Below are 26482 nucleotides of genomic sequence, written 5' to 3'. Positions count from 1 at the left end.
CGGAGTGATTTTGGTGATGCAAGGATTCTGTTGATTCCATCTGGGCACCACACATCATCCACGGTTTGAAATTCATTGACTCTCCAAAGAAAGGAAGTCTTAGGGGTAATCAATCAACGTTCCTCAGCTACTCACTGGGCAAAGGGCCTCAAGGTGGGCAGGAGCTTGGGAGAGGATGGGCAGGAACAAGAAAAAGAACACCCTGGTGCAGTCCTGCCGGGGCTTGGTTTAGTTAATTAAACAACCAGAGACTGAAGAGTTACTACGCCAATTATGGCTCCAGGCTAGAACCTTGTTAACGAGGGGTGGGGGACACGCGCGCACACACACACACACACACACACACACACACACACACAACCCCCAAGGCGATAAGGACTGCTGGTTTGGGCTGGAAATAGTAACAGCTGCTTCCAGATGTAGACTCTTCTCCAACTAGTCGTGCAACTTCGGATAAGTCAGCTCTTGGGACCCGATTTGATTCAACTCTCAAAGGACATCTGGCTTGACTCACTTCTAAGCTATGGCTGATAACACAGTGGACCATTCTATGCCAAACACCCTCACTGAAAATCGGTCAGCACGCATTCATTAGCGACTGGCTCTGAGCCCAACACTGTGCTAGGACCGTGGGGAATATAAGGCAAGTCTGATGAGGCTACTGCTTTCAGGAGACTTAGAGTGGGGCCCAGACCCCAAAGGTGAAGCAGCAAACAGGCTACAGTTAAGGATAATTCTGGTGCTTGCTGATGCCAAGGGCAATCAGAGCTCAGGGAGAGGAGCAATCAGTGTGGGCTTGGGGAGCTGCAAAGGCTTCTTGAAGTGGGTAGGAAGTGATGTGCTTTGCAGAGGGCAGGATGCCCCAGAGTGGAGGGGAGGCAGAGGGCAGGGCCGGGGTGGGGAGAGGGGAGGTGAGTAGAGGCAGGAAGGGGATGAGTGGCAGGGGCCAGTGAAGACACGTGTCACTGGTGCTGCCTCCAGGGACCAAGGACTCATCCGTGGTGGGACACGGAGCACTCAGCAGCCACTCTCTCTTCTCTGGGCCACAGCACCTGACTTTCCTTTTGGGAAGTTACCCATGCCTCCCTGTGCATGCTCTGAGAACTTATCCATCAAGGGACATGTGACGCAAGCTACTTCAGCTGGATTCTTGCTCCTGGACTTTGACTTGAATGCAGTTAGACCTGGGCATGAAAAATGCCTGGTGTTCATTCATTGTAGAAATGGGCCCCTGATCTGAAGGACCAGAAGGAACTTTGCCATTCCTTCCTGCTTTCTGCCTGGGTGTGTGCATGTGTGTGTGCATGCGTGTGTGCATGCATGGTGTTCATGTGTGTTCCACCCCTCTAACTAGGTTCTGGTCATGTTTGGTATAGGAAAAGCTCATTCAGTGGTTGTTTAATTAAACAAAGCCCTTCCAGGCCTACTGATTCTGCGAGCTCTATGATGTTCTTCAAATATAATTCCTTTTGTTCATTTTGGCCAAGGGTAGCTTCTACTACTGACCAATAAACCCTACCTAATATCCATCCACCCACCCACCCATCCATCCATCCACCTATCTACTCATCCATCCATCCACCTATCTACTCATCCATCCATCCATCCACTCATCCATCCATCCACCTATCTACTCATCCATCCATTTATCCATCTACCTACCCATCCATCCATCCATCCACCTATCTACTCATCCATCCAACCATTCATCCATCTATTCATTCCCCAGCTTTTTATTGGAGTGTTGAGAACCAGTGGGAAATGAGTAAGGACAGACAAGTACAGAGTTAAAGAGAACTGAAAAAGCCAGGAGTTTAAAAATTAATCATACAACAATAAGTAATTTAGTGCAAAGTAATAAGCCATAGATGGTCCACTAGATAAAGACGCATCAGAACCAGCTGGGTCTTAATGAGGTTGGAGGGGGGTGTTCTTTGGAGGGGTTTTTTTTAAGAGCGAAGTTTAAAGAAACCCAATTCCTATAGAGCATCTAGCACCATTCCAAGCATTTTTACACAAGTGATCTCCGTTTCCCCAGCCACCCTATGAAGTAGGTGTCAGCAGCCCCACTGCGTGGAAACTGAGGCTCAGAAAGTTTGGGCAGCTTGACCGAAGTCGTAGTTATTAAATGGCAGAACCAAGATTCAATCTCAGGTCTTACTACCTCCAAAACCCCTGCTCTTTCCATGATGCCACACTGCCTAATGCTAATGCTCTGTGACCTGGGGCGGGTCCATGGACCTCCCTGGGACTTCATTCCACCTCCCTTCCTTCCTACCTTCCTTCCTTGTTTACGTATTTAAAAACCCTGGGGATAGTAGTAGAAATATTTCCTATGTTTGGAGGCGGAGGCTGGGGGCGTCCTGGTCAGCCTAGACTGCTTTATTGTCCAAAGTTCTTACCCCTTGTTGAGTCTCTACAGACAGCAGAAGAGAGAGTTTCAGACCAGTCACTCCCCCGTCCCAGCAGGCTCTGCTGTCCAGACCAGACCCTCCTTCCTCTCCATCCACATGAAACCTTCTCTCCAGCCTGCTAAGTGGAAGTCTGTTGACCCCTGCCCTTAGATTTCACACTAACCAGATACTGATCTCATTTACAACTTTTCCTGTCCACAGTATTTTTTCTTTTTTTTTAATCAGTAAACGAATTCATTGCAAAATCAATTGGTTACAAAATATCTTACCTTTTTCTCCTACCCAAACCCCTAGGTTGGCAAGTTGCTTCCATTAAAAGGAACAAACCCTCTAGTATTTACATTTTGAGAAGATAAGCCTGCATACTGATCATGGAGCTAATTATGTGATAATGAGCCCATTTCCTCATCTCGGTCCCCTCTCACCTGAGCGGAGACTTCCCTGGCTCCTCTCCCTGTGGGGAACTAGCCCTGCACCCCGCTCCCGCCCTCTCCCTGCATTGCTTCCAGAATTGCCTTTCTGAAATGCAAATCTGAGCCTATCAATCTCATATATTCTGTTTAAAATTCTTCTCTGGTGCACCATTATCTCACAGGGGTCTCAAACCCACAGGAGCAGCACTGAGCCTGCGTGAATGGGTATCGTTTGGCCCACGTAGGGCTTTAAACATTTTCATTAGCATGCTGCTGGGCTCTGGTTGGCCAGTGGCCTTACTGTCCCTACCTGCTCCTACCTGGCTACTCCTTACACTGCCTGTCTAAGCCCTAAAGCCAACTTCATTTGCAATCCTGAGCTAAGGCTGAATTGCCCCAATGAAACCTCCTTTTCACTACCTGAGCATCTCTGTAGCACCTCTGAGCAACTCTACCCACCTGAGCGGTTTCAGGAAGACCGTGACCAGCTTCTGTTTATGAGCACCAGGCCCCTGCGAAGCACTTTACAGGCATCATTCAATAATGCCATTCGAGGGAGGATGCTCAGATCAAGGAGATTAGGGCTTGCCCAAGGTCTGAAAGCCAAGAAATGGCCGTGTCAGAACCTGGGTTCAAGTGCTGGGTCCAGACCCCACACCCCTTCTTTTCCAGGCTGGGAAGGGGCCTGCCCTCTGTTGGAAGCTCATCACACAGAGATGACAACCCTCTTCTCTTGTCCCCTTCTCCCCTAGACTTCTACATCAGCCCGCTCCTGGTTTTCCTGACTGTCCCCACGCATCCTCCTTTACCGGCTCCTCTCCTTCCTGATTCCTGAATGTTGGGATGCCCAGTCCCCAGGATTCAGTTCACCGTTCACCTCTGTCTACACCTCCTCTTGACATGACCCCACCCAGTCCCAGGCCACTTCCTCCCACCATTCCACTGATGACTCCCCAGATCCCTCTTTCTTGTCCTGACCTTCCCCTGAGCACCAGGCTCATGTGTGCACTGCCTACAAGCATGCCCAGTCCTTATTTCAGCCTTAACATGTCTGCGATGTTGAGTTCTGCCTGCCCCCTATACACCTACCTCTCTCAACTCCCAAAGCCACTCTCCCCCAGCTCTTCCCTTCTCGGTGCATCACGCCAGCATTGGCCCAGTTGCTCAGGCTCCCACAGCCCAGGAGTTAATCTTAAGTCTTCCTTTTATCACACTCCCACCCAATCCAACATCAAGTCTCCTTGGATCCACCTTCAGCATATCCCAGATTGGACCACACTCATCACCTGCACCATCAACACCCTAGTCCAGACCCCAGCATCTCTCATCCCCAGAATTACATCTGTATCCTAACTTGTCTTCCCGCCTCCACTCTTATCCAGAATGATCTTCTCAGAGAGTATACTAATTCATGGCCCTCCCATGCCTTTTAAACACTCTAATGGCTTCTCGTGGTCCTGGGAGTAATCTCCATATTCAGCCCAGCCTGCAAGGCTTGCAATCGTTTAGCCCACGTCTACCTCTCCAACAGCAGCTCACACCACTCGCTCCCTCTTCTCTCTGCTCAAGACACACGGGCCTTCTTTTTATCTCTCAAACAGCCAAGTTCATTCTCATCTCAGAGCCCTTGTGTGGTGTCCCTTCCACTGGAACACTCTCTCCTAGATAGTCCCCTGGTTACATCCCTTGATCATCTAAATGTCACCTCTTCAGACAGGCCTTCCTGACTACAGAAGCTGAAATCATCTTGCCAACAGCCCTCTCCATCACTCTGTAACCTAGTTCAGAATCTTTATTACCATCTAAAATTACTATTTGTTTATGTTGCGCCATCTGTATCCACCACCCACTCCACCACCTCCTGGACTATAAACCCCAGGAGAGCAGGGATTGTGCCTGTTTCGTTTGTTCACTGTGGGCCAGTGCGAACAGGGCCCGGCACACAGGAGGCCCTCAATGAATACCTGCTGAATGAATGACTGAAGCCTTTAAGACGTGGACTGAATTCTGAAATCTGAAGTTGATTTCAGGCAAACAATTCTTTACTGAGCACCTATTTTGTATACATAGAGAAGTATGAGGCTCTGGGGAAAATGCTTCTCATGTCACATAAGCCCATGGGCTCTACCCTGCACAGGGCAGTATCACCACCCTCCTCGTTACCAGCAGCAGTATCTTCATCACCACCATCATCAGCATTACCACCACCACCACCACCACCATCATCACCAACATCAATCAAAATGATCATCACCACCATCATCAATCATCATCATCACCACCATAAGTACCATCACCATCACCACCACCATCATCATCACCACCAGTCAAAATGATCATCACTGTTATCACCATCATCAGTCCTAATGATCATCATCATCACCAACACCACCACCATCATCATCACCACCAGCAAAATGATCATCACTGTTACCACCATCATCACCATTGCTGTCATCACCATCATCAGCCCTAATGATTATCATCATCACCATCACCTCCATCATCATCACCACCATCGCCATCAATAATCATCAGAATCACCATCATCACCACCATCATCATCCATCACAATGATCGTCATCAATAATCATCAGAATCACCATCATCACCACCACCACCATCATCCATCACTATGATCGTCATCATCACTATCATCACGAGAACCACCATCATCACCATCATCAGTCATCACCATTACTACCGCCACCACCACCATCATCAGTAACATACTCTCCAACATGTTTATAGTACTTTACATTGAACAAAACAAATTTTTTATACATTATCTTTTTGGATTCTCAGAACATCCCAGTGGGGGAGGTCAGTCCCTAATTTTTGTCCACGTTTTACAAATGAGGAAATTGAGCCCTGATAGGGAAGCGACTTGCCCAAGATCACTCAGCTCCAAGGTGAAAGAGAAGTGACTCAAGTCCAGCACTTGGACTGCATACACAGCTCTGGCTGAACTGCCCCCCTTCATGCCAGCCTCCTTTGCCACCTGGATACCGGTGAGGCAAATCACATCCAGGACTCACACCTATTTTAACAATTAAGAAATTGCTCCCCCCTCCCCCCGAGTCTGCACATGTTCATTCTGGCAATACTGGAGAGGGGACATAGCTTTTAAATTATAATCCGTGGTCTCATTTTATGATTGCTGAAGGGGAAACACAAATAAAAGCTTAAGGTGAGTTTGGAAGGACCTTTTTGGTTGGTTAAAGAAAAAAAAATTACAAAATTCATAGAGTGGAAAAAAATAAATTACTAGTGACTGTTTTTACTGCATGAGTTTACAAGCTGGAGTGGAGAATTAAAAAGTTATATAGCTGGGGTGGCTAACCATGACGTATCACAGACAAATCCTCCATATTTATAGCTTTCCCCTCTTTTTCCATCTCAAGACAGTAAGCAATCTCCTGATATAGGGTTGCCTCTCTCTGCCTGGGAACCCTGGGGGCTGTGTGCTGCTTAGCAGAGCTGTCAAGGCTGAGAACACAGCTAGGACTTGGATGTTTACCATCCCTCGGCCTGAGGGGATCACTCCCTTAATCACTCAACACCCACTGTGGGGGTGGGGTGGGGATAAAGCACCGCCCTGTGTCAGAGCCCAGTGAGGAGAAGGACGAAGGCTCTAAAGAAACAGAACAGGAGTGACCAAGGTGCTATGCCAGAAGCTGTCCTCTCCACACATTAAGTCCTCACAACTGAACAAAACCACCAACAGCCCCATTTCACAGATGGAGAAACTGAGGCCCAGAGAGATAAAGCAACTTGTCCAAGGTCATGCACAGTGAATTGCCTCTCAAGATCCTGGTTTTTGAAGAGTTGAAAATTAAGCAGGGGGAAAGGAAGGCATAAAAGAATAATGATGGGAGAAATGACCGAAGGAGGAAGGGAGGGGAGAAGAAAATATTAATTGAGCATCTGCTCTGTGCCAGGCTCCATCTGGCTGTCTTTCTGCCTCCTCACAGCCACGCTGTGGAAATGGGAGGTATTTGTGTCCATTTTTACAGGTAAGGAAACCAAGGTGCCAAAAAACTAAGAAAAGTAGTCAGAGTGAGTTTGGAAGCTGCATTGCTGGGATGTGAACTGACGTCTGTCTGGTTGCATTCTTCCTAGCTGGATGGCCTTGGGCAAGTTCCTCGCCCTTGCTGAGCCTGTCTCCTCGTGGGGGAAAGAAGAAGAATATTCTCCACTCCCAGGCTGACTTCTCAAGCAGTGGACAGGAAAGCCCTTGGAAGACCAGATGGCGTTGCAAAACAAAGTCTCACCCAACACCCTGCTCACAGGCCGGCAGAGCAGGGCTGCTCTCTCACCGTCTAGGGATGAGGGCCCTGAGGCCCAGGGAGCCTAGGAGCTGATACAGGAGGCTGAAGCCTAGCCTCATGCCTCCTGCACTGGTTCCCGGACATTCCCCGATAGGAGGAAACCTCACTGGGGAGAAGGTCAGACATAACCAGGCACATATTACTCACCGAAAAATCTAAACAGGGAAACAAATGACCCTGGATCTCAAGATCATGTGAGAAGGCGTGGTCTCCTAGAAGCTCACACCAAAGAAGACAGCATACATCAGTGATTCCAGAGAATCTCAACTCCTGCTAAAAAATACCCATGTCTGAGCTCTACCTCAAGCCAATGAAATCATAATCTCCAGGAATGGAGCTTGGGGCTTGAGTAATTTTTTTAAATTAAAAAGTTCCCCCAGGTGATTCTAATGTGCAGCCAGGGTTGAGAAATACTGATTTATGATCTCCTTTATTTTCCAGATGGGGACCAGAGGCTCAGAGAGGGACAGCTAAGGGCCCAGGGTTGCTCAGCAATCCCTGGTCGAGTGTAGACTCTAGTCTCATGGTTCCCAGCTTGGGACCTTTCACTCTGGTCCTACGGGCCAGATCATCCTGGTGTCCCCTGGTGCCTGAGAGACAGACACCCCCAAACCCCCACCGTCCCAGTTCCCTTTCCCACTTTAGCACTGCACATCCCTAGAGAGAGGCCTGGCCATCTAGGCGGCCTGAACTGAATTCATAACCCAGAAGTCTGCACCTGGGCTGGTCTACACACTGCAAAATGAAGTGGGGAACTGAGGCAATTATCTAATGTATTAGCTAGCCTGTCCCTGCGGCACTCTGGCAAGCCAAAGCAATAAATACAAAACAGTAATTTCCCTCTAGAAGCCTGGCTCCAGCCTCCCACTCAATTCCCCTCCCACCCAGAAGTCGTATACCATCGCCTGGTTGTGCTCTCCTGCCTGGGGAGGCAGTAACTCGGAGTTATTTAAATATCTTGGGCCAAACTTGCTTTTCAAAACCTTAATCATCATACAATAACCTCAGTTCTCCTCTGTGGCTTTCTAGTCTGGCTAGGGCAGGTTCTTCTAGCCTTAGCGGAAAGTAGTAAAATTGCCCTACAGGTATAATTAATGTCTACCAGCGGCTAACATCTTCTCTGTGTGTGTTGTGGACTAGAATCGGCCTTGGGAAGGGAAGATTTAAGTTGTAGCTGAGACTCAGCCCCTTACTAGCTTTGTGACCTTGAGCAAGTCCCTCTTATGTGCCTAGGATTTGGAACTTTTCTACCTTAGACAACTCCTTAAGAGTTGTCGTCCGCATCCCAACGGAGAATGCGTGTGAAACTCTTGCATAGACTCCGGTATTATCTTTCACGGTCCTACAGCTGGCACACGGGGAAAAGCCAAGGCTTGAACCCAGAGCCCTTACTCTTAGCCACTGCGTGTTCGAGAGTCTCCAGGCATCACCGGCTGAATGCAGCCCAGGCGAGGAAGGACCTAATTTTTCCTAGCTTGTTGACCTGGGGAAGGGGAGATGATGAGGAAGCTGAGTCTGGAAGGATGAGGAGGAACTTCCCAGGGAGACAAGAGGGTTTCAGGGCCTTTCGGACCAAGGACACAGTGTAAGCAAAAGCTTGGGAGGACACGGCAGACGCAAGGAACACATGGTGTGCGGGGTGAGAGTCTGGAGCTCACCTGGGTGCTCCAGGTTTTTGTCCTGCCATGGGGAGTCATGTGGTAACTCTGAGCAGGACAGAGTCTCAGAACAAAGATAACAAATGGCTAGCCCAGGTTTTTAGCGCTAAACTGGAGAGGCCATTGAGAGGTATTGCCTGCTGTCTGGCTACAGGATATACAAGGGCGAGGAGACTGAATTGATGACTTAGAATGGATTCTGAGGTCCTTAGAGCCCCGCATAGTATCTGGTGCACAGAAAGCATGCAATAAGGTCGTGAATGAGTAGACAAATCCGAGAGTCACTGGATGAAGAAAAGAAGGAGCAAGGGAAAGAACGACTGAAATAACAAACCAGGGTATGAATGAGTGAATCCAATGAATAGGCCCAGGCGTGGCCTGGAAGCGGCCTTAGCAATTCTCACTGATGGCCTTGCGGCAACAAAAGCGCAGGCTTCTGGCTGTGTTACCTAGAAGTGCCGTGTTACCTAGAAGTGCCCTGTTACCGGCACGACTCCCTCACATTGAAGGCTGCTTCCCCTCAGGAGCAACACGCTGCACAAAGACAAAGACTGATTACTGTGATCAAGGGAGAGGCCATCCTTCCTGGATTCACACTCTCAAGACACGTCCACTGACATCCACAAAATCAGGAAAGGGTGCAGAAAGACCTCGCACCGGCTCCTGCTGGCGGGGAGCTCACCTGGGAGGCCTGTGACTCCACTGCCATCTCTCCATTGACACAGTCGCCCTAAATGACCAGTCATTTCAGTAGCATATACAGAGAAAAGAGCCACCCTTAGGAGGCACTTCCCCATCTCGGTGCCGTCTGCCTCTCTAAGCAGAAGCCGCAGCCTGAATGTCCGGCCTGGGAGGAGCAGCTTTGCTCCTCGTGGTGGGATGCTGGACAAGGTGGCCCCTCCCGGAACTCTGTTCAAAAGGGACGATTGTTGTAACACAGACTGAAGGGTCAGGGATGACAGGCACCCAGGTGTGTCGGGGACCAGAGGCCCTTCCTTCTCTCTTACTCCACGCTGCCTTTCCCTCCTGCCTTGTATGCCCCTGCTATTCCGAATGTGGGCTGTGTACCAGTAGCAGCAGCGTTCCTTGGGAGGTCGTCAGAAATGCACAATCTCAGGTCCCACCTACTGAACCAGAACCTGCATCGTAGCAATGTCCCCAGGGGATTCTCACGCACGTGAAACTTACTGACATTTAGAAACTCTGCCTGGAGGTGACCCAGACAACTGTAAGCTGAGGATTCTACTCCCTGATCAGGTTTCACCAAACCCTCCTGGGAAGACATCCCCCAGGAGGTGACAGTGACATTGAGACCCGCAGAAGGGCACAGATGTGGGCTTCGAGTTTTGAGTCACCACCATGGGCAGGGGGAAGTATCAGAGTAGGAATCAGGACTGACCTGGCTCTGGCACTAGTTGGATGACCTTAGGCAAGTGAGTTCTCCTCTGTGAGCCTTAGTTGTCCCATCTGTAAAATGGGAACAGCACTGTTTGCTTTTCTGTCACATGGTTATCATGAAGACGAACAGAGGTAAAAGATGGGCAGCCCCTCTCCGAAACACAAAGTCAGCTGAAGGAGCCCACGCTCAGTGTGGACAACCAGCCACCCTGACCTAACACTTTAGAGGCTGAAGAAGGAAAAGCCACGTGAACGCCAAAGGTGGAAGACCTTGCCTTCAGGAAGATGAATCAGGAAGGAACGTGGTGCCGATGAACCAGGATGTGGCACTCCAACGGAAGGACCTGGCCCCATCGGTCTCATGGAGCTGCCCTCCGATGGGGACTTGCTATTGGATTCCTAGAACTGTGGGTTTTTTCCACTCACTTGGAGTTATTCTTTAAAGGAGACTTCAGCCTAAGGACCCAAGGCTACATTGCATTAGCATTCCAGAGGTCAGTATTTCCACAGCTGCTAGAATCACGTTGTTCTCTAACATTGTGTGGGTGAGCGAGGCAGCTACATTTTGGAAGGAGCCAGATGTACCTGCAGCACAAAGAACAGGAGAATGGGGCTCCTGGAGCTGAATTTCTAGGGATGGAGGAAGGAGGCAGAGCCCCCTCCCCTGGGCTTCAGCTTGCTGTTCCCTCTGTGGGGAATGCTGTTCCCAGATCCTTGCCTGGCTTCCCCTTCTCATCTCCCAGTCTCAGCAAAGATGTCATCTCCTCAGAGAAGCAATCTTTCCCCGCCACTCTCAGCACGTGCCCTTCACTGATTGCCTTCACAGCATTTATTAATATCGGAAATAGTCTTGCTCATTAATCTGTTGATTTGGATGTTATCTGTGCCTCCTCCCCCTGCAACCCAGAATGTTTTCCTAAAATTCTCAATCACCTGGGGTTGTGTGTTCAAAGACAGATTGCTGGACCTCTTCTGCATAAATTCTGATTCAGCAGTTCTGGGTTGGGGCTGGGGATTTTGAGACCCGCCCTCCCAGTGATTCTGATCTTCGTGGAGATCATTTGGGGCGCTCCAGAGGGTGAGTGCCATTGTGGAAGGGCCGCACCTGTGTCCCTCGGTGCCCCACGTCTAGTGTCATTCCCCACCCAAGTGGGCTCTCGCTAACTCTCCCTGGAATGAATTAATAACCGAATGAGCCGCATACAATTTGATGGCACCAACTCTCGGTCCCATTTCGGCCATTCGGTATTCAGACGGGGAACTTATTACCCAGGAAAAATGATCATCGGAGCTGAGGCCGCCAAAGGCGGAGCCAGGGACAGCCCCGCCCTCAGGGAGGTGCTAGTCACCCGCTGATGAGGGAAACTGAGTTTCTGCGGAGGATTACAATAAAATACCGAGAAGGGAGAGGACCACAAGCCGGGCATGAACAAAGCGAGCGTCGGGGAGTCAAAGGCTGAGCCCCTTGCTTTCCAGGTGGTTTTCATGGAGGAGTGGCCGGAGATAACTTCAGAAGAGATGGTTTTTTTTTTTTCAGACGGTACTTTCGTTGTGTTGTCCGTATTTGTTTGTGATCAATTATACATACGTGTGGTTAAAAATACGTGGTTTGTAGTCCAAACCGCAGTAAAAGGCGCAGACCGAGAAACCAGGCTCCCCCCGACCCCACCCGCCCCATCCTCCCAGCCCCCAGCTCAGGGTCAGCCGCTTATCAGAGCTCGTGCGCCCTTCTAGGCACATTCCGTGCACATCTAAGCACACAGCCGGATAGAAGGGAGACGGCTTAAGAGACAGAGAAGGCAGATCAAGGGTCTTGGGGAAGGGAACAGCCTGAGCGAGGGCGTGGACGCTGGAAGCTTCCTTAATGAAGATCAGCAGCTCTTCAGTGACTTGGCTTTATGACTCAGGGCCATGAACCCCTGACTCCGTCAGTCAAGGGGTTAGATAGTTTCCTGCGTCATTGGCTCGTTAAGATTCCTGGAGCACGGGGTGGGAGAGGGGAGGAATGGGGACAGGGCAGGGCACTGGTGAGGGTGGGAGTGAGGCAGCCAGGGGTTGATATAAATTAAATATTGAGAGCGCTGTTCTTTAAAAGCATGATATGCATGTCCTCATCACCGCCCCCCGATTTAACCTTGTAAGCCTCGGTTTTCTCACCTGTAAAATGGGCATAACTGCCCTGTACTGAGAGTATTGTCATAAGGGTTGAAGAAACAAACGTGAGGCACAGAGCCTGGTGCATAGTAGGTCTTCCTCTGTTTTCATTCCATTCTCCCTTGTTCTATCTACCTCCTGGCATCAACCATTATACGCAACTTGCTAGAAATGCCTTTCCAGAGACCTCAGCCGACCCCGGCGCCATCATTTATTTATAAATGTCACTTTGGGCAAGCTTCTGTTTGTTCTCTGAGTTCTTCCTTGTCACCGCACTGGTGGTGCCACAGTGCGGAGAGCTGTGATGACATTCCAGACCCTCCAAGTCACCCCCAGCACACCGCGGCGCCTACTCAGTGCCTTCCCGTTCCCTTCTCTGCTGAGCATTACAGCCCACCTAACCCAGCTCCTCGGCCACAGCCAGAGGGATGCCGCTCTCGCCTCTCCAGACACCTGGCAAAGGAAAACCGGAGCCCGAGACACCCAGCCCCAGCCGGCATTTTAAAAACACAACTTCCTTAGATGTGAAAAATGCAGTTGCGTTTCCTTGGCTGGTTTAAAATATTTGATGCTCATGGAATATTCAACAACAACAACAAAAGGTTCTCCCTCCATGTACTGTCAAAATGTAATGTAATTATAGCGATGTTAAATATCCCCAGCTGTTCTGAGATATTTGAATCTGAAATCAAGCTTGTCTCTGCATATCCTGGGGTTGCAGCTGGAGACCCACACCAAGCACCATCCCAAAGCTGGGGAAGTTCAAGCAGGAACTCTGGGCTCAAGGCTCTGAGCTTGTCTGTTACATCTGGGCTTCAGCCCAGCACTGGTATAGGGACCCCCAACCCGGCAGTATCGCCAAAGAGAGCCATGTTCCTCAACAGGGCTGTGCAAACTGGCAGGTCATAAGCATCTATCCAAATAGTCTCTCAAATCCATGTGCAAGGAGCATAAAGAGATAGTGTAAAATAAACGGTAATAAAGTGAATAAACACACGTCTCACTCCAGAGCCTTTGAGGTGCTTCTATAAATCAAATTCTTGCCATAATTTGCTCTGCGAGACTGTGCTGAGAAGCAGAATCAAACCTCATCTGCTTTCCTGAGCAGTAGGCTTAAGATTTATGGATGTGAGTTCACAGTGGATGCCCATGCCATTTCAAAGTGGGAAAATAATTTTCGTTAGGAGGGGTTCCAAGAGAAGATTAAACCCTTCACTTTCAGAGATCAGAGTATCAACAACTTTCAGATCAGATGCACCGTCGGAATCAGAAGGGGATGTCCAGCATACATATTCCGGAAAAAGAGTAAGTTCACAGAGGAAGCAACAGATACTGCTGGGATATTGAAGCTTCAGCATGGATATCCTCCGAGTCTGTTTCCAGCTTCCCACTGATTTTCAGTGTGACCTTGAGCCACTCAGCCTCCCTCTCTGGTTTTTAATTTGGGTCAGGGGACTAAAGAAACTAAAGAACCTTTTCGGTTCTGACCTACCCATAAGACGACATAAGTGCTCCTGGCTAGAACAGTGATGATGTGAAGCAGGCCACACCGTTTCTCCGGGACGTGGAAGTCTTTCTGGAAAGAAGTGAGAGGTGTTATCGTCTTGATGAGGATGAAGACGATAGGGGCAACTCCCGTTTACCTAACACCTGCACATCTGCACTTTGACTTTCCAGAGCGGAGGGGTGCTTGCTGTATTTGTTTCAACTTTTATCCCCCAGGGACTAGACCATGGCTGGCTTTCAGCACATCATTTTTGAACGGATTATTATATTATCTTTAGGTTTCATAACAATACTGCAAGGAAGGTGTGATCTCTGTTTTACCAATAAGGAAAGAGAGTCTCGATGAAGGTAAACAACTTTCCCCAACGGCCACCCTGTGGCTACCAGGCAGACCTGGGATTTGAACTAGAGCCTGTCCGACTCCTGAAGCCACATACTTCCTTTTCCCCCCAGCCACAACTTTCTAGTTTCAGGGGCCCCAATTCTCAATCCAGCATGAATGTTAAGCATGGAGAACATAATTCTGCGTGGACTATTTTTGAACTGAGCTGCATGTTTGTTTTGGATTCTTTGATTTTCATGGTTTGGGGATAGGCCCTGATCCAAACCTACCCAGCCTGGTTTACTCTGCGGGGTCAGGTGTGTAACAGAGAGTGTTTTGTACAAATAACAAGGCTTGCATTAGTTTTCTGCTGCTGCAGTAACAAATTCCCACGACCTGAGTAGCTTCAAACAACACAGATGTATTAGCGTATAGTTCTAGAAGTCAGGAAGCTAAAATCAAGGTGTCAGCAAGGCTGCGTTCCATCTGGAAGCTCTTGGGGAGAATCAGTTTTCTTGCCTCTCCCAGGCTCTAGAGGCTATCTGCTTTCTTTGGCTCATGGCCCCTCCCTCCATCTCAAAGCCATCAACGTAGTGTCTTCAAATGTCTCTCTGACTCTCTGGCCTCTGCTTTCATGGTGATATCTTTTATGATTCTGACCCTCCTGCCTCTCTCTTATAAGGACCCTTGTGATGACATCAGGTCCACTCGATGATCCAGGATGATCTCCCCGTCTCAAAACCCCCTAACTTAATCACATCAGCAGTGTGCCTTTTGCCATGCAAAGTAATGGAATCACGCATTCTGGGGATGAGGACGTGGACATCTTTGAGGGACCATTACTCAGCCTACCACATGGCCTTTGCAGTTTGGTTTGATTGACTCCCTGGCTGGGCCCATGGCTCCTCTGTGTGGCAGGAGGACTCCTCCCCCAGGTGCCCTTCCAGGACAGGATGCTCCACTCCACATGCATTATTAGGGACACGAGGAGTCAGACATGACTGAGAGAGTCTGTGCACGCATCCCTCCTTCTCCGCATTCATGGGACTTCAAGGAGCCTACAGCCTTGCCTCTCAAAGTGTGGTCCAGGGGCCAGCAGCATCTGCATCTCCTGAGAACTTATTAGAAATGCAAATCTCAGGCCCCATCCTAGACCTACCAAATCAGGACCTCTGTGTCAGGCCCAGGAACCTAGGTGAGTCAGGACCTCTGCAGTGGGTCCAGGAATCCACAAATGCCAAAGTTTAGGGTGCATGGGCCTAGGGTCTTCTCCATTCATCCATGGCCAATTGGAATATGCCAGAACAGACCTGCCTGGGAAGGAGGGCTGGTCTCTGGACAGAGGTAAAGAAGGAAACTGAGATCTTATCTCAGCAGCCAGTTTTAGCACGGATTTTTTCTGCAAAGCACTTAGAAGCCCACTGCTTTCCTCCTAAGAAAATCAGGGCAGGCGAAATCCCTTCAAATCCACCCTGACCAGGAACAGAGGCGCTGGGGGAAGAAGAGGTCTATGGGAGCCATCGGAGACCTGCATCCAGATTCCGGCTGTTTTCTGTTCCTGGGCCCTGAGACCCTGGGCAAGTCACTGCCCTCTCTGGAGTTCGGCAGGCAACAGAGCACAAGAATCACTCTCTGTTGTTGCAAGGATCAAATGAGATGGTGATGTATAGCACCCAGTCCTATCCAGGTGCAGTAACTAAGACTCTACTAATTAGCAATGCAGTTTTGTCTGGCCAAAATCGCACTGCGATGTCTCTGTTGGAGCGATGGCAGTGATGTAGCACAAAGTGTGTTGAGATTGGAACTTGAAGATCAAGGTTTCTGTCTACGACCTTGGGCAAGTTCCTGAACCACCTCATTTTCCTCGTCTGCACCAGGGAGAGAAGGACACTCTCCTGTCTGGTCTGCTGTCAGGCTGAAATAAAATAATGAATGTGAAAGGACCTGGCAGAGAGTAGGAGCTCCATAAATGTGTGTGGAATCAGAGGAAACAATTTACTGAGCAAATTAATCGTATAAACTAGTGGTGTCAGGGGAGATATTTGACATGCCCAGGAGAACAAACTTCCCCTGTAGGGTAGCGGCCTCTACTTGTTTTACCAACAATTCATGTTCCAATTATGCGTGAGTCATCTGTTTGTTAGCACAGGTCTGAGCTGGATCTCAGTTTGGCAACATTTTCCTTAGCCAGGACTTCAAGTTACCCGTGTCCTTGGAAGACTGAAAATGGTAATTTAGTTCAGATTATGGCTTGAGTTAAAACTTTTGCACAACCCATAAGGAAATTCCCCATCATAGTTGTACGTTCATCACGTGCAGGTCCATCACGATCCTAAAACTCCCAGGAATGGTCTTTCCTTCTCTGGGTGGCAGGCCTTGGAACCCAGGAAGACTCCCAGGGGCTACATCAATTTGCAGTAAAAGAAACTTCCAGTTAAGGCTTGAAAGATGGTGTGGGTACCCTCTGTGGAAAGGATTGTTCTTACCAGTATCTCTGAACGTCGGCAGAATGGTGTCACAGAAGAGAACGTTGGGTTTGGAGCTGGACTGCTCTTTGGCTGAATCTTGACTCTGCTGCCCCTAAGTGGTGACTTTGTGGTTCCCTGATCCTCAATTTCCTCTTCTGTAAAATGGGTTCCATAACACTCATTCGATGCTGGTGAAATTGATGTGACTGTTTACATAAAAGGTGCCCTATACAAATCCTAGGCTGTCATATGTCTGTCATCCCCACGCACGATGGGCAACTTCTTTTAAACCTTGTCACCCTCATGAGGCACAATGACCTTTGCAGCCTTATTTCACAGAAACAGAGTGGATCTGTGGTCATCTCTGTGGCCCAGGGCCTGGCAAGCTAGGGGCGTTCCGTGTGCATTGGTTGATTGAATGAGTAGCTGATCTGAGCAAATCACTTAGGAAACCAAAGCGACAGATACACAAACCGAATGGCCTGGTTATTCATCCAGCCCTTCTCAACTGGGCAGACATCTGATTGATGCCTTCGTGACGGGCCACAGTGGCCCCCGCATAGCCACTATCAGCATCAGCCTGACGTCAGTCAATTTGGATATCTGCAGACCTGAGTGGAGTTTACATTTGATTCCCTAAACTAATTTCCCCAAAGTCAGATAACGGGTGGAGGTCTTTTCATGTTCCTTGTATAAATGTCTATTTAATCACCGTCCTGTCTCCAGCACTCCAATAACTTGTACATTTCCCCCTTAATTGCTGTTTCAGCTCTGCAAAGAAAAGAAATGATTGGCCGAAGCGCTCAGGCCATCTGCAGTAGTTAAGCTCTATTTTCCCCTGACCGCTCACTTGGATGGAGAACTTTTCAGCAAAGTCCCATTGGTCATTTGGCTCATGCCCTCATTTCGCAGAAGAAGATTCTGAGGCCAAAGTCACACAGCTGGTCAGGGCAGAACTGAGGCTGGGTCGGTCTCCCCAGCACAGCGCCTGCCCGCACCAGCGCTGCTCGCTGCTCCTGCCTCGTCCAGCTGTGCATTTGTGCCTTTGTGGTCGTGAGGATTTGGGTTCAAGTCCCAGCTTGGCTACCTGCTGGCTCTGTGACTTTCAGCTGACTACAGGGCCGCCCCAAGTTGAAGGTCTCCCGTCTGCAAAATGGGGATGATCGCACAACCTTTTAGGTTTATCGTGAGAACTGAGATGGTGTGAAACGTGCCCAGACTGGGTCTGGTACTTCACAGCCGCCCAGTGCTACTTGCCTCCGTCCTTCAAGCGAAACACTCGCTGCAAGTAATATGAACGGAAATAGCTCCCATTTACGGAGTCCATACTTGGTGCCAGAAACTGTTCTAAGCACTTTATACGCATTAGCTCGTTTATTCCTCTTTCTCTAAAGGCAAAGGTATCTTTCTTGCCTCCCTAAAGCCATCCATCCTCACAACGACTGGACTGCCTGGCCTAGCACCACTTCAGTGGAACCTGCTGATTTTCAACAATAGGTTACCCAAATGATTTCTTATTTTCTGTCGCTGGCTCGGAGCAGGCAGCCAGCCTCCTGTGACAAAATGTGATGCAACCAAACACTGTTTCTTTGGCTGGTTATACATATTGACTTGTTCAAAATCTGGACTCAGGGTTGACCCCCACAGATGGGGGTAGACAGGGAGGGCAGGGTGCAGGGAAGGGTGGAATTTCCCCTGATGGCGTTAGGAATTGGGGTGGCGGTGGTGGGGGCTGGGTCACAGATGAGGTCTCCCTCTATGGCGTGACAGCCAGTAGTGAAAGAAGTCAGAACTTTTGCCGCAAAGTTTAAAAACTGAGTTTGGCCTCCAGGTGTCCATCACACTACTGCATCATCATCCCTCAGACTCGACCCCAACTCAGCACATTCAGCCCCCACCTCCAGCTGCCTTGGACCACTCTCAGACCTAGAAAGGATGTGTTCAATCTCACCCTTCCTGCCTCTGTACTCCTCATTTGCACAGGCTGCCTCCTCTCCCTGAACTCTCCTTTCTCTCCCTGTCTACCGTGGAACTCCTATTGAGCCCTCCAGACTCCACTCAGATGTCACCTCCTCCAAGAAGCCATGAGAGGTCCCCAGTCTGGTCTGGGTACTCCTCTGTGTCCACTCAGCACCTCTGCACCCTGGTATCTGTTCACCTCTCTCTCACTCTCTTTTTAATTGAAGTACAGATGATTTACCATGTTGTGTTAGTTTCTGGTGTACAGCATAGCGATTCAGTTATACATGTATGTATATATTTATTTACAAAACAGAAAGAGACTCACAGACATAGAAAACAAAAGTATGGTTACCGAAGGGGTAAGTGGGGGGAGGGATAAATTAGGAGTTTGAGATTAGCAGATACAAACTACTATATATAAAATAAATAAACAGCATGCTCATGTATGTCTTTCCTCAACAACACTGCAAGTTCATGGAGGATACACAACACGCCTTATTTAATTTTATATCCCCAGCAGCTAGATTAGAGCTTGACATAGAGTTGACGCTCAGTATTCACTGGCTGATTGAATGAATGAGCCAGGAAATGAGCCTATCCCCACTCAGGTAAGTAGTCATGATATGATAATTATATTGATCATAATTAATAACTGCTACCACAAGGTAACAAAGACTGTGCTGAGCTCTTTATCAAATTATAACACTAGCTCTTGACTATTGGGCACCTAGGCAGTCCGGGCAGGGGCCAGACGCCGCATACATGTTACCTTCTTCCCAGCTCTCAGAGGCTCAGCGAGCGAAGCACCTGCCTGGGGTCCACAGCTAGAAAGGGGCAGAGCCAAAGCCCTAAGCTGAGGTCTGCCTGACACTTCCTCTGACCTGTGCCTCCTCCCAGAGAGGGTCACTGCTCCTTGTTTTGGCCACGGACCCTGATTAGCCTCTTGGTCCTTCTTCCGAGGCCCCATGCCCAGAAAGACTGGCCTCACAGTTCTACATCCGCTCAATTCCTGGGAACGCTGCTCTCCTCTGCCCCCAGGAAAACCCAGAGTAGCCCAAAGCCCATGGCAGGTGCCAGAGAAACCACATGGGCATCCAGGAGTGGAGCTGCTTTGTCTGGCCACTGAGCGATTAATCCTTACACAGCTGCAACACACATGCAGAGGGGCTGCAAATACACACATCCTGAATGGCCTGCGGACAGAAACCCGACAGAAGCCCCTCCACAATCCTCTGCTCTCCCTGCCAAGTTTGTTACCGACCATGAGACCAACCAGATAGAATGAGACTTTGGGGACAGCTGGTACATCTCCCCAAAGGTCCCCCTGGGAGGCCATTCCTCACCTGTGGCACTTAGAGCTTGGGGACCACAGGTATCAGGGGGACATCTTGGCATCCTGCTCCTCACTCTCCTCCTCTGTCCCCCAAAGGGATAAATGCCCCCACATTGCCTGGGCATTTCCTCCTTAGAGATGCATTCCGCTGGTGTTCCCTGGGGAAATGAAGCCAGGGGTCTTGGAGGACAGTGAGACAGACTTGGGGGTACCTGATAAAGGTAGGCACCTACTCTGCTTCAGGTTCTGTGTTGGGTGCTGGAGACAGTAGGGAAATCAGCTCTGATTCCAGCTCAAGTCAGGAGGGGGAGACAGACACAGCCCCGGAGGCGTGGTGACACGCACGCGGGTGAGGACTGACACCTAAACAGGAGGTAGAGGGCAAAAGAGGAAGACGGCAGTTGTGTGGTGATGGGGGAGGTGGAAGGGTGGTCAGGACAGGCTCCAAAGCAGAAGAAAGCCCAAGGCTGGATGCTGAAGGATGAGTAGGCATCCCCAGGCAGACAAAGCAGCAGGGTGTGGTGGGGGCACACTTAGGGCAGCAGAGGAAGGCAGAGAGGAGCGGGGGTCCAGCTGTTGTCAGCTGTTCTGTAGAGCTTGAGTATGTGGTACCAGAGAGGGCGTGGCCAGAGATAAGGCCACGCCCAGGTGCAGAGCTTGAGCAACCTGGACCTCATCCTGAGGACGGGTGAGCCACTGAAGGGTCTTAAGAAGTGGGATGATAGGCTTTGAGTGGAACTTTAAAAAGACTGCTCTGTCTACAGTGCAGAGGATGGATGCAGAGAGGAGGGAGCACCAGGCTGGAGGCCAGAGACCACTTAGGAGGCTGATGTCATTTAAAGGCCACATTTTTATGGGGGGTCAGAACAGTTAGAAGAGCTCCCCTCTCTTTATATATATATGCACACACCCCTCTATATACACACACACACAGCTCATGTGGTTATATACCATTGTTACCTCCACTAGATGGAGTAGGAAACTAGAGAACAGAGAGGTGAAGTCACTTGTCCAAGGGCGCACAGTAAGTGGCAGTCTCAGTGCCATTTGAGCATTCATGCCCTTAACCGCTGTACTATAGCATCACTCCATCCAAGATGACAAAGGCTTGGGACAGGGTATCATGGTTAAAGGGAAGTATTCCTGATGGGCCCACTCTGTATTTGAGGCTCCCCTAAAATAGCTTCCAGCTTCCATGGATAGAGGGGTGCAGCCTTTAATTCTGAGGCCCTTGGGGGAAAAGAAAAACTACAGCATGAAATGTTAAGAAGCTGGAAATTCTCAGCACAGGGCCATGAAACGAAGCCACTAGGGGTCACTTGAGTCCCCAGGAACACATACCTTTGGGGCATGGAGGTAATACTTCTGCGTGGGTGGGCGTGGGCTTGCAAACTTCTCAGACACGGGAAGGCAGGGTCCAGGGACGTAAGAGAAGGGTGCACCTCAGTGAGAGAACTTACTTTCCTCAACTCAGGACCATTCCTGCCAGGGAGGCTGAGGTCAGGTGGCTCCTGTAGATGCTGTGTGCTCTGCAGATCCCGTAACCTGTGGCCAAGGCTATGACCCCCCCGGACCCCAGGGGCAACCCCACTTTCCACTCTCCTAGCCGTGCTCCTAGGAGGGATGGATTTGGAGGTGGCAGAGGGCAAGAGTCCTACCCAGCGTTCCTCTGATAGAAGAGAGGCCCAGGGTCAGAGAGGAAGGTTACACGTGGCTTCTGTGTGATGCATTTGGTGGTACGCAAAGTGGACTTTGAACTTGCTGGTTCTGGGCTCTGGACAGCAACTTAGAGCCGCATCTCCCTCAGCTTTTAAATGGGAACAAAACTCTGCTAACTCAGAGTTGTGGTGAATGTCAAAAGTGAACCCTGGCTGTTAGCCTGCGATTCCACACAGTCTGAGAGGCCATCGTCAGATGTGCAGGATTTTCCAAGTGTACAACTTGGAGCTGGAGCTGCGGATACTTGAATGTAACATTGAACTTCAGTCTAACTCTAGGGGCTGCTGGTTAGTGGTCAGTCAAAGAACAATAAACAATAAGGGAGCACGACCTTCATTCCTTCATCTTGGTGGGTGGAACTCAGAACTGTGTTTGAAGTCTGAGGGAAGTCACTTAGAAGCATATGTTAACAGCACCTCCTGCTTGCTAAGGCGGGGGAACCACAAGGTAGGCATTCTTTAAAAGCAAGCTGAAAAATCCCAGGAAGCAAGGGATGTTTGGGGAGTGGACAATTCACAGCTAACGTATACACAGGCTTAAAGCAAAGCAAAGAGGGCAAGATTGAAGCCAGAGTCACCATTCTAGATCAAGACTAGACCAATCAGCCAATCAGAGGCCTCGCCTGGTGGGCATCTGTGCCAACACCTGTTGGAACCAGAACATCTATTTACCATCCCAGAAAAAGCATTGTCAGAGACGAGACTGTCTGGAGTGATGCATAAGCACTGGTAAAGTCATCATCAGAGCACTACAAATAAACGCACACACCAGCATTCCCTGCACTAGTGGAAGAGTCCAACCCCCTCCAGGGGCATTTACACACAAATGGCTGGACAGGCTCGTGCCACGCTGAGGCTTGGCACCAGAACTCCTCCCAGGCAGACCGCACAAGGCAGATACCTTCTGTCTGACAGCTGCGTTATCCAGACCCCAGCGTGGGGGACCCAGCACAGCAAATGGTTTCCAAACCCTGAGCACAGCTTCTCCTGGCCCCGGCTGTTCCCATCAATATCTGCCATGCTGCTCTCCCCACTGCAGGGTGTTCTTTCCCCTAGACCGGAAGACCCCTGCTCACACCTTGTGGGGTCAAGGGCCCCCGTGGCACTCACCATGGCTCAGCTCCCCCGGAAGCTTAAGACACAGGTGCTTTTAAAAAGTGGCAGAAGGGGGCTGCTGCCTCCCTCACCAAACTAGCTACAGCTTCAGTGTTGGTTGATATTCTGGGAGTTTACCCCAAAGTCCACCTAGAATGGAAGTGTTCCAGAACTCTCAAGCCAGAAACTGCTTAGAGGGTCCCAACTTTGCTTAGGGCCTCTACCTAATTCTCCCGCTGGCCCATTTTTGAAGAGTTTCCTACTGGTTTTTGCAAAGACAACAAGCCCACAGTTAAGAGATGCTTCTCTCTGCACATCCCTTCACCCCCGACACCGAGTAGCTACCTGGAGTCCTGTGGACCTGGGGGGTGAGGTCGGGGAGAAGGAGGGCTAGCATTCCCAGAGGGGACCGCAAACAGCAAAGATGAGGGGCTAGGGAGCTGACAGAGGAAGGAGAGAGGCCGGGACAGGGAAGCCAGGCCACTCCTCCTGCAGTTGTGTCCAAGTTCCCACAACCTGGAGAAGACTCAGGGGATCTGCCTCTGCCTCCTGAGTCACCGCAAGGGGCCACCGCGGGGGAGGGGAGAGCCGGTCGGTCTCCCGACTCTGGAGTGGGGGAGCGGCGGGAGCGGGTTCGCGCGGAGGGCAACTCACGGAGGAGAAGTTGTGCGGGCCGCAGAGCTCGCCACGGTACTTGCAGGAGAGCAGCATGTCCTCGAGCTGGTGGCCCAGGCGGTCCATGAAGGCGGCGCTGATGCCCTCGAAGTGGCGCGGCGGCAGGAAGAGGCGGAAGTCGGCCAGCTTGCGGAACCACTGGCGGCGCGGCTCGTCGCCCCGCAGCAGCTCGCTGACCAGCGGGCGCGCCGTGCGGTTGGGCAGCAGCAGCCCGAGCCAGTGGCCGGCGTAGTAGAGGTCCCCCTTGGAGAGGCGCGGGAAGCGCAGCGGGTTGTTGTTGCACACGGTGACGGCGGGGAAGGGCAGTTGGCGGCTCCACTCGCGGTGCACCCGCGTGTGCGACGGGAAGCTGAGCCAGTAGAGCAGGCGGTTCGAGGACCAGGACAGCAGCAAGCCCAGGGACGTGCAGAACGCCAACACCCACAGCGCCCGCCGCTGGAAGGAGCCCCCCGCCGCCGCACGCCCGGCGCACATGTGCCGCAGCCCGTGCAGTTTAGCGCGGCTCAGCGACGGCCGCCCCCTGCGGGCGACCCCTGTCCCCTGTAGCGCCCGCTCGCGCTCGCCGCCCCGGCCGCCCCCGGGCTGCCCAGCCGCCGCCACCGCCGCCGGCGCCGGCTCCTCGCGGGCCATGCGGAAGCGTCCCGGGCCGGTGAGCGCGGCAGCGGGCCGCCCAGCTCCGCCGCTCCGGCTCATTCATTCAGCCCGCGGCTGGCGGCAGCGGCGGCGGCCCCGGCCGGGCGGAGCCGCCATGGGAGTCCGCAGCAGCAGTGGAAGCAGCAGCGGCAGCCGCCGCGCGCAGCCAGCGCCAGGGAAGCGTGCGCCCGAAAGGAGCTCCGGTGGCGCGGCATGCCCGCCCGGCGCCGCCACCGCCGCCTCCGCGGGCGCCCGCCCGGGACGGAGCCCGCCTCGGCCCGCCGCCCCTGGCACGGGCCTCCCGGAGCGCCGCCCAGGCTCTCCTGGTCCCGAGTCCTCCTGGAAGATGCCCGACGCCGGCCACTACCTCTCCAGTCCCTGGGCGCTGTGCCCGCCTCCCCTCGTCCTGGACCTCGGGGGACCCTGAGCTGAGTCCCCCCTGCTCCGCCTAACCCCAGCTTTTACGCTGGTCCTGGGAGAGCAACCACTCGGCCACCATGCCTGATTCGGACATCCCCAAGGACCCCACCGGCCCGGCCGGTGGCCCGCGGTGCTGGGACACTGGGGAGAAGGCGCCGGGGAACGAGCGCCCCCAGAGGCTCACGGCGGCTCCTGGCTTGGCGGGTGGGGTGGGTGTGTACTGGGGTGAGCGGTCGCCCAGCTGGCTGCTGTCCTCCTTCCCTTTCCTCTGGGACCCTTCTCACTGCTTCTCGTGCTGCGCTCCGCCGAGACCTGCTAAGGTTCCCCCAAGTCCCGCGCCCGCGCCCTGCGTTGCGGTGAGCCCGCCCTCGCCTGGGGCTGAGGGCGTCTCAGGGTCCTGCCTGAGGCTGCTGCCGCTGGGCTCCTTCAAGGCTGCTGGCCAGAGGGAAGTGTCGCTTCTCCGAAGTGCCCGGAGTCTCCAGAAAAGCCCGGCCTCGCCGTCCGTGCCTCTTCTTCTTCCTGTCCCAGTGGCGCCAGGAGCCGGGGACTGCGGAGCCCCGGCTACACCTCTCAGGGGTGACCCGGACTCGCTGCTCCGCGCTCCCGGTTCCTCTCGAGACTCCCAGCCCGCGGTGGCGGCGGCGCGGGCCGCGTTCCTCTCCCGGCTGCCCGGCCCTCCTCGGGCCCAGGGCGAACTTGGGCAGCAGCCGCGCGACGCTGGCGCGGCTGGGCTTCGAGCACCTGCTCCTCAGCTCGCTGGCCCCGCGGCTCCGGGCGGGCGGGGCGGCGGCGGCGAGCGCCGTGCGCTCTTGGAGACGCGGTGCTGACGCGCGCGGCTCCTCCTCGCTGCATTTTAATTCTTGGCCACTGTGGCCGCTGCACACCGAGCGGGAAGCCTCTTGCTGGAGCCAGCCGGGTGGGGGATGCTCTGCTCAGATGTGACGGGTTGTGCGGGCCAGCGAGAGAGATGTGGAGTAGAAACATTGCGTTTATGGGGGCCTTGTGTAGACAAGTGTGAGATCACTTCTGTGTGAGGTGGGCTGTCTAGTGTGGGCATTTGAGCAAGTGTGTGAGAGGGGCGTTAGGCACTGAGAGTGGGTGGGATGTACTGCGTCCGTGTGAACGGGCATGTCTGTGTATCTCGTGAATGCGAGCTTGTTTTGCAGATGATGTACTGTGTCTATTTGAGTGTGTGTAGGATAGCGTGATGGTGTGTACGCTCTGTGTGTGTGTATCTGTGCATCTAGGGGGTGGTGGGAGTGAACGGGTGTGTTGATGTGTGGGTGGATGTGGTGTGTTTTGCACGTGAGTGTGTGTAGTGTGTAGATGAGGATCTGTGTTGAGGTGCCCGGAGCAGTCACTGCGTCTGTGGCAGTTTGAGTTCAACAGGACAGCCCTGCCCCTTGCCGGAACCCCCTTAGGAGCTTCCGGTGTCCCTCAGCCACTTCCCTGGGAGGCTCTGCTGCTCAGGCCTGGGGCAGGTGGCCAAGTGCAGCTCTCCTGGGACATGGACAGGAGACTGCATCATTGCCATTCTCATAGATGGGCTCCTAGAGCTAGCTGGCTGGTAATGCCACCCTTCCCTCCTGGACAGGCCCAGGGTCTTGCACTAAGACCTGGGCACTGTTGGACACTTCCATTAAGCTTTTTTTTTTTTTTTTTAAATATTCTGCCTTGGTGTGTTTGGAAGGATGGGTAGAGCGTGTAGTGTACTGCTAAGTTCATTTCACGCATGAGACCAGGGAGGCCAAGTACTTGCCCAAGGTCAAACAGCCCCAAAGTGGTGGATTAGGATTCCATACCCAGGTCACCAAAGCCCTGGTTCTTTCTGCTGCACCATGGGGCCTTACGGTTTGCACTCGCGGGGCCAGGCGCCTTGAGGCCAAGGCTGGAGTCTTGCTCCTATGGCTGCCTGGCAGTGTGGGTAGGTCTCTACCCATACTTCCCAAATGATTGACTCACTGAGGACTCACCAGGACAGT

General features: G+C 51.9%; 1 protein-coding gene across 2 annotated transcripts in view; it reads right to left on the bottom strand.

The window, feature by feature from the left end:
- ASIC2 (acid sensing ion channel subunit 2) overlaps positions 1 to 26482 on the bottom strand; it is a 952118-nt gene that overhangs the window by 217460 nt on the left and 708176 nt on the right. Inside the window, exon 1 of one of the 2 annotated variants that reach the window (XM_074343040.1) lies at positions 23427 to 25273. The exons of the other annotated variant lie outside the window; for it this stretch is intronic. Within the exon in view, the coding sequence (XP_074199141.1) occupies positions 23427 to 24140 (714 nt within the window). The 5' untranslated portion in view covers positions 24141 to 25273. Of the gene's footprint in view, positions 1 to 23426; positions 25274 to 26482 lie in introns of those variants that run through there. 2 annotated transcript variants of the gene reach the window in all.

The sequence above is a fragment of the Camelus bactrianus genome, chromosome 16, assembly GCF_048773025.1.
Source record: "Camelus bactrianus isolate YW-2024 breed Bactrian camel chromosome 16, ASM4877302v1, whole genome shotgun sequence".
NCBI lineage: Eukaryota > Metazoa > Chordata > Mammalia > Artiodactyla > Camelidae > Camelus > Camelus bactrianus.
This window is presented reverse-complemented; position numbering and strand designations above follow the sequence as displayed.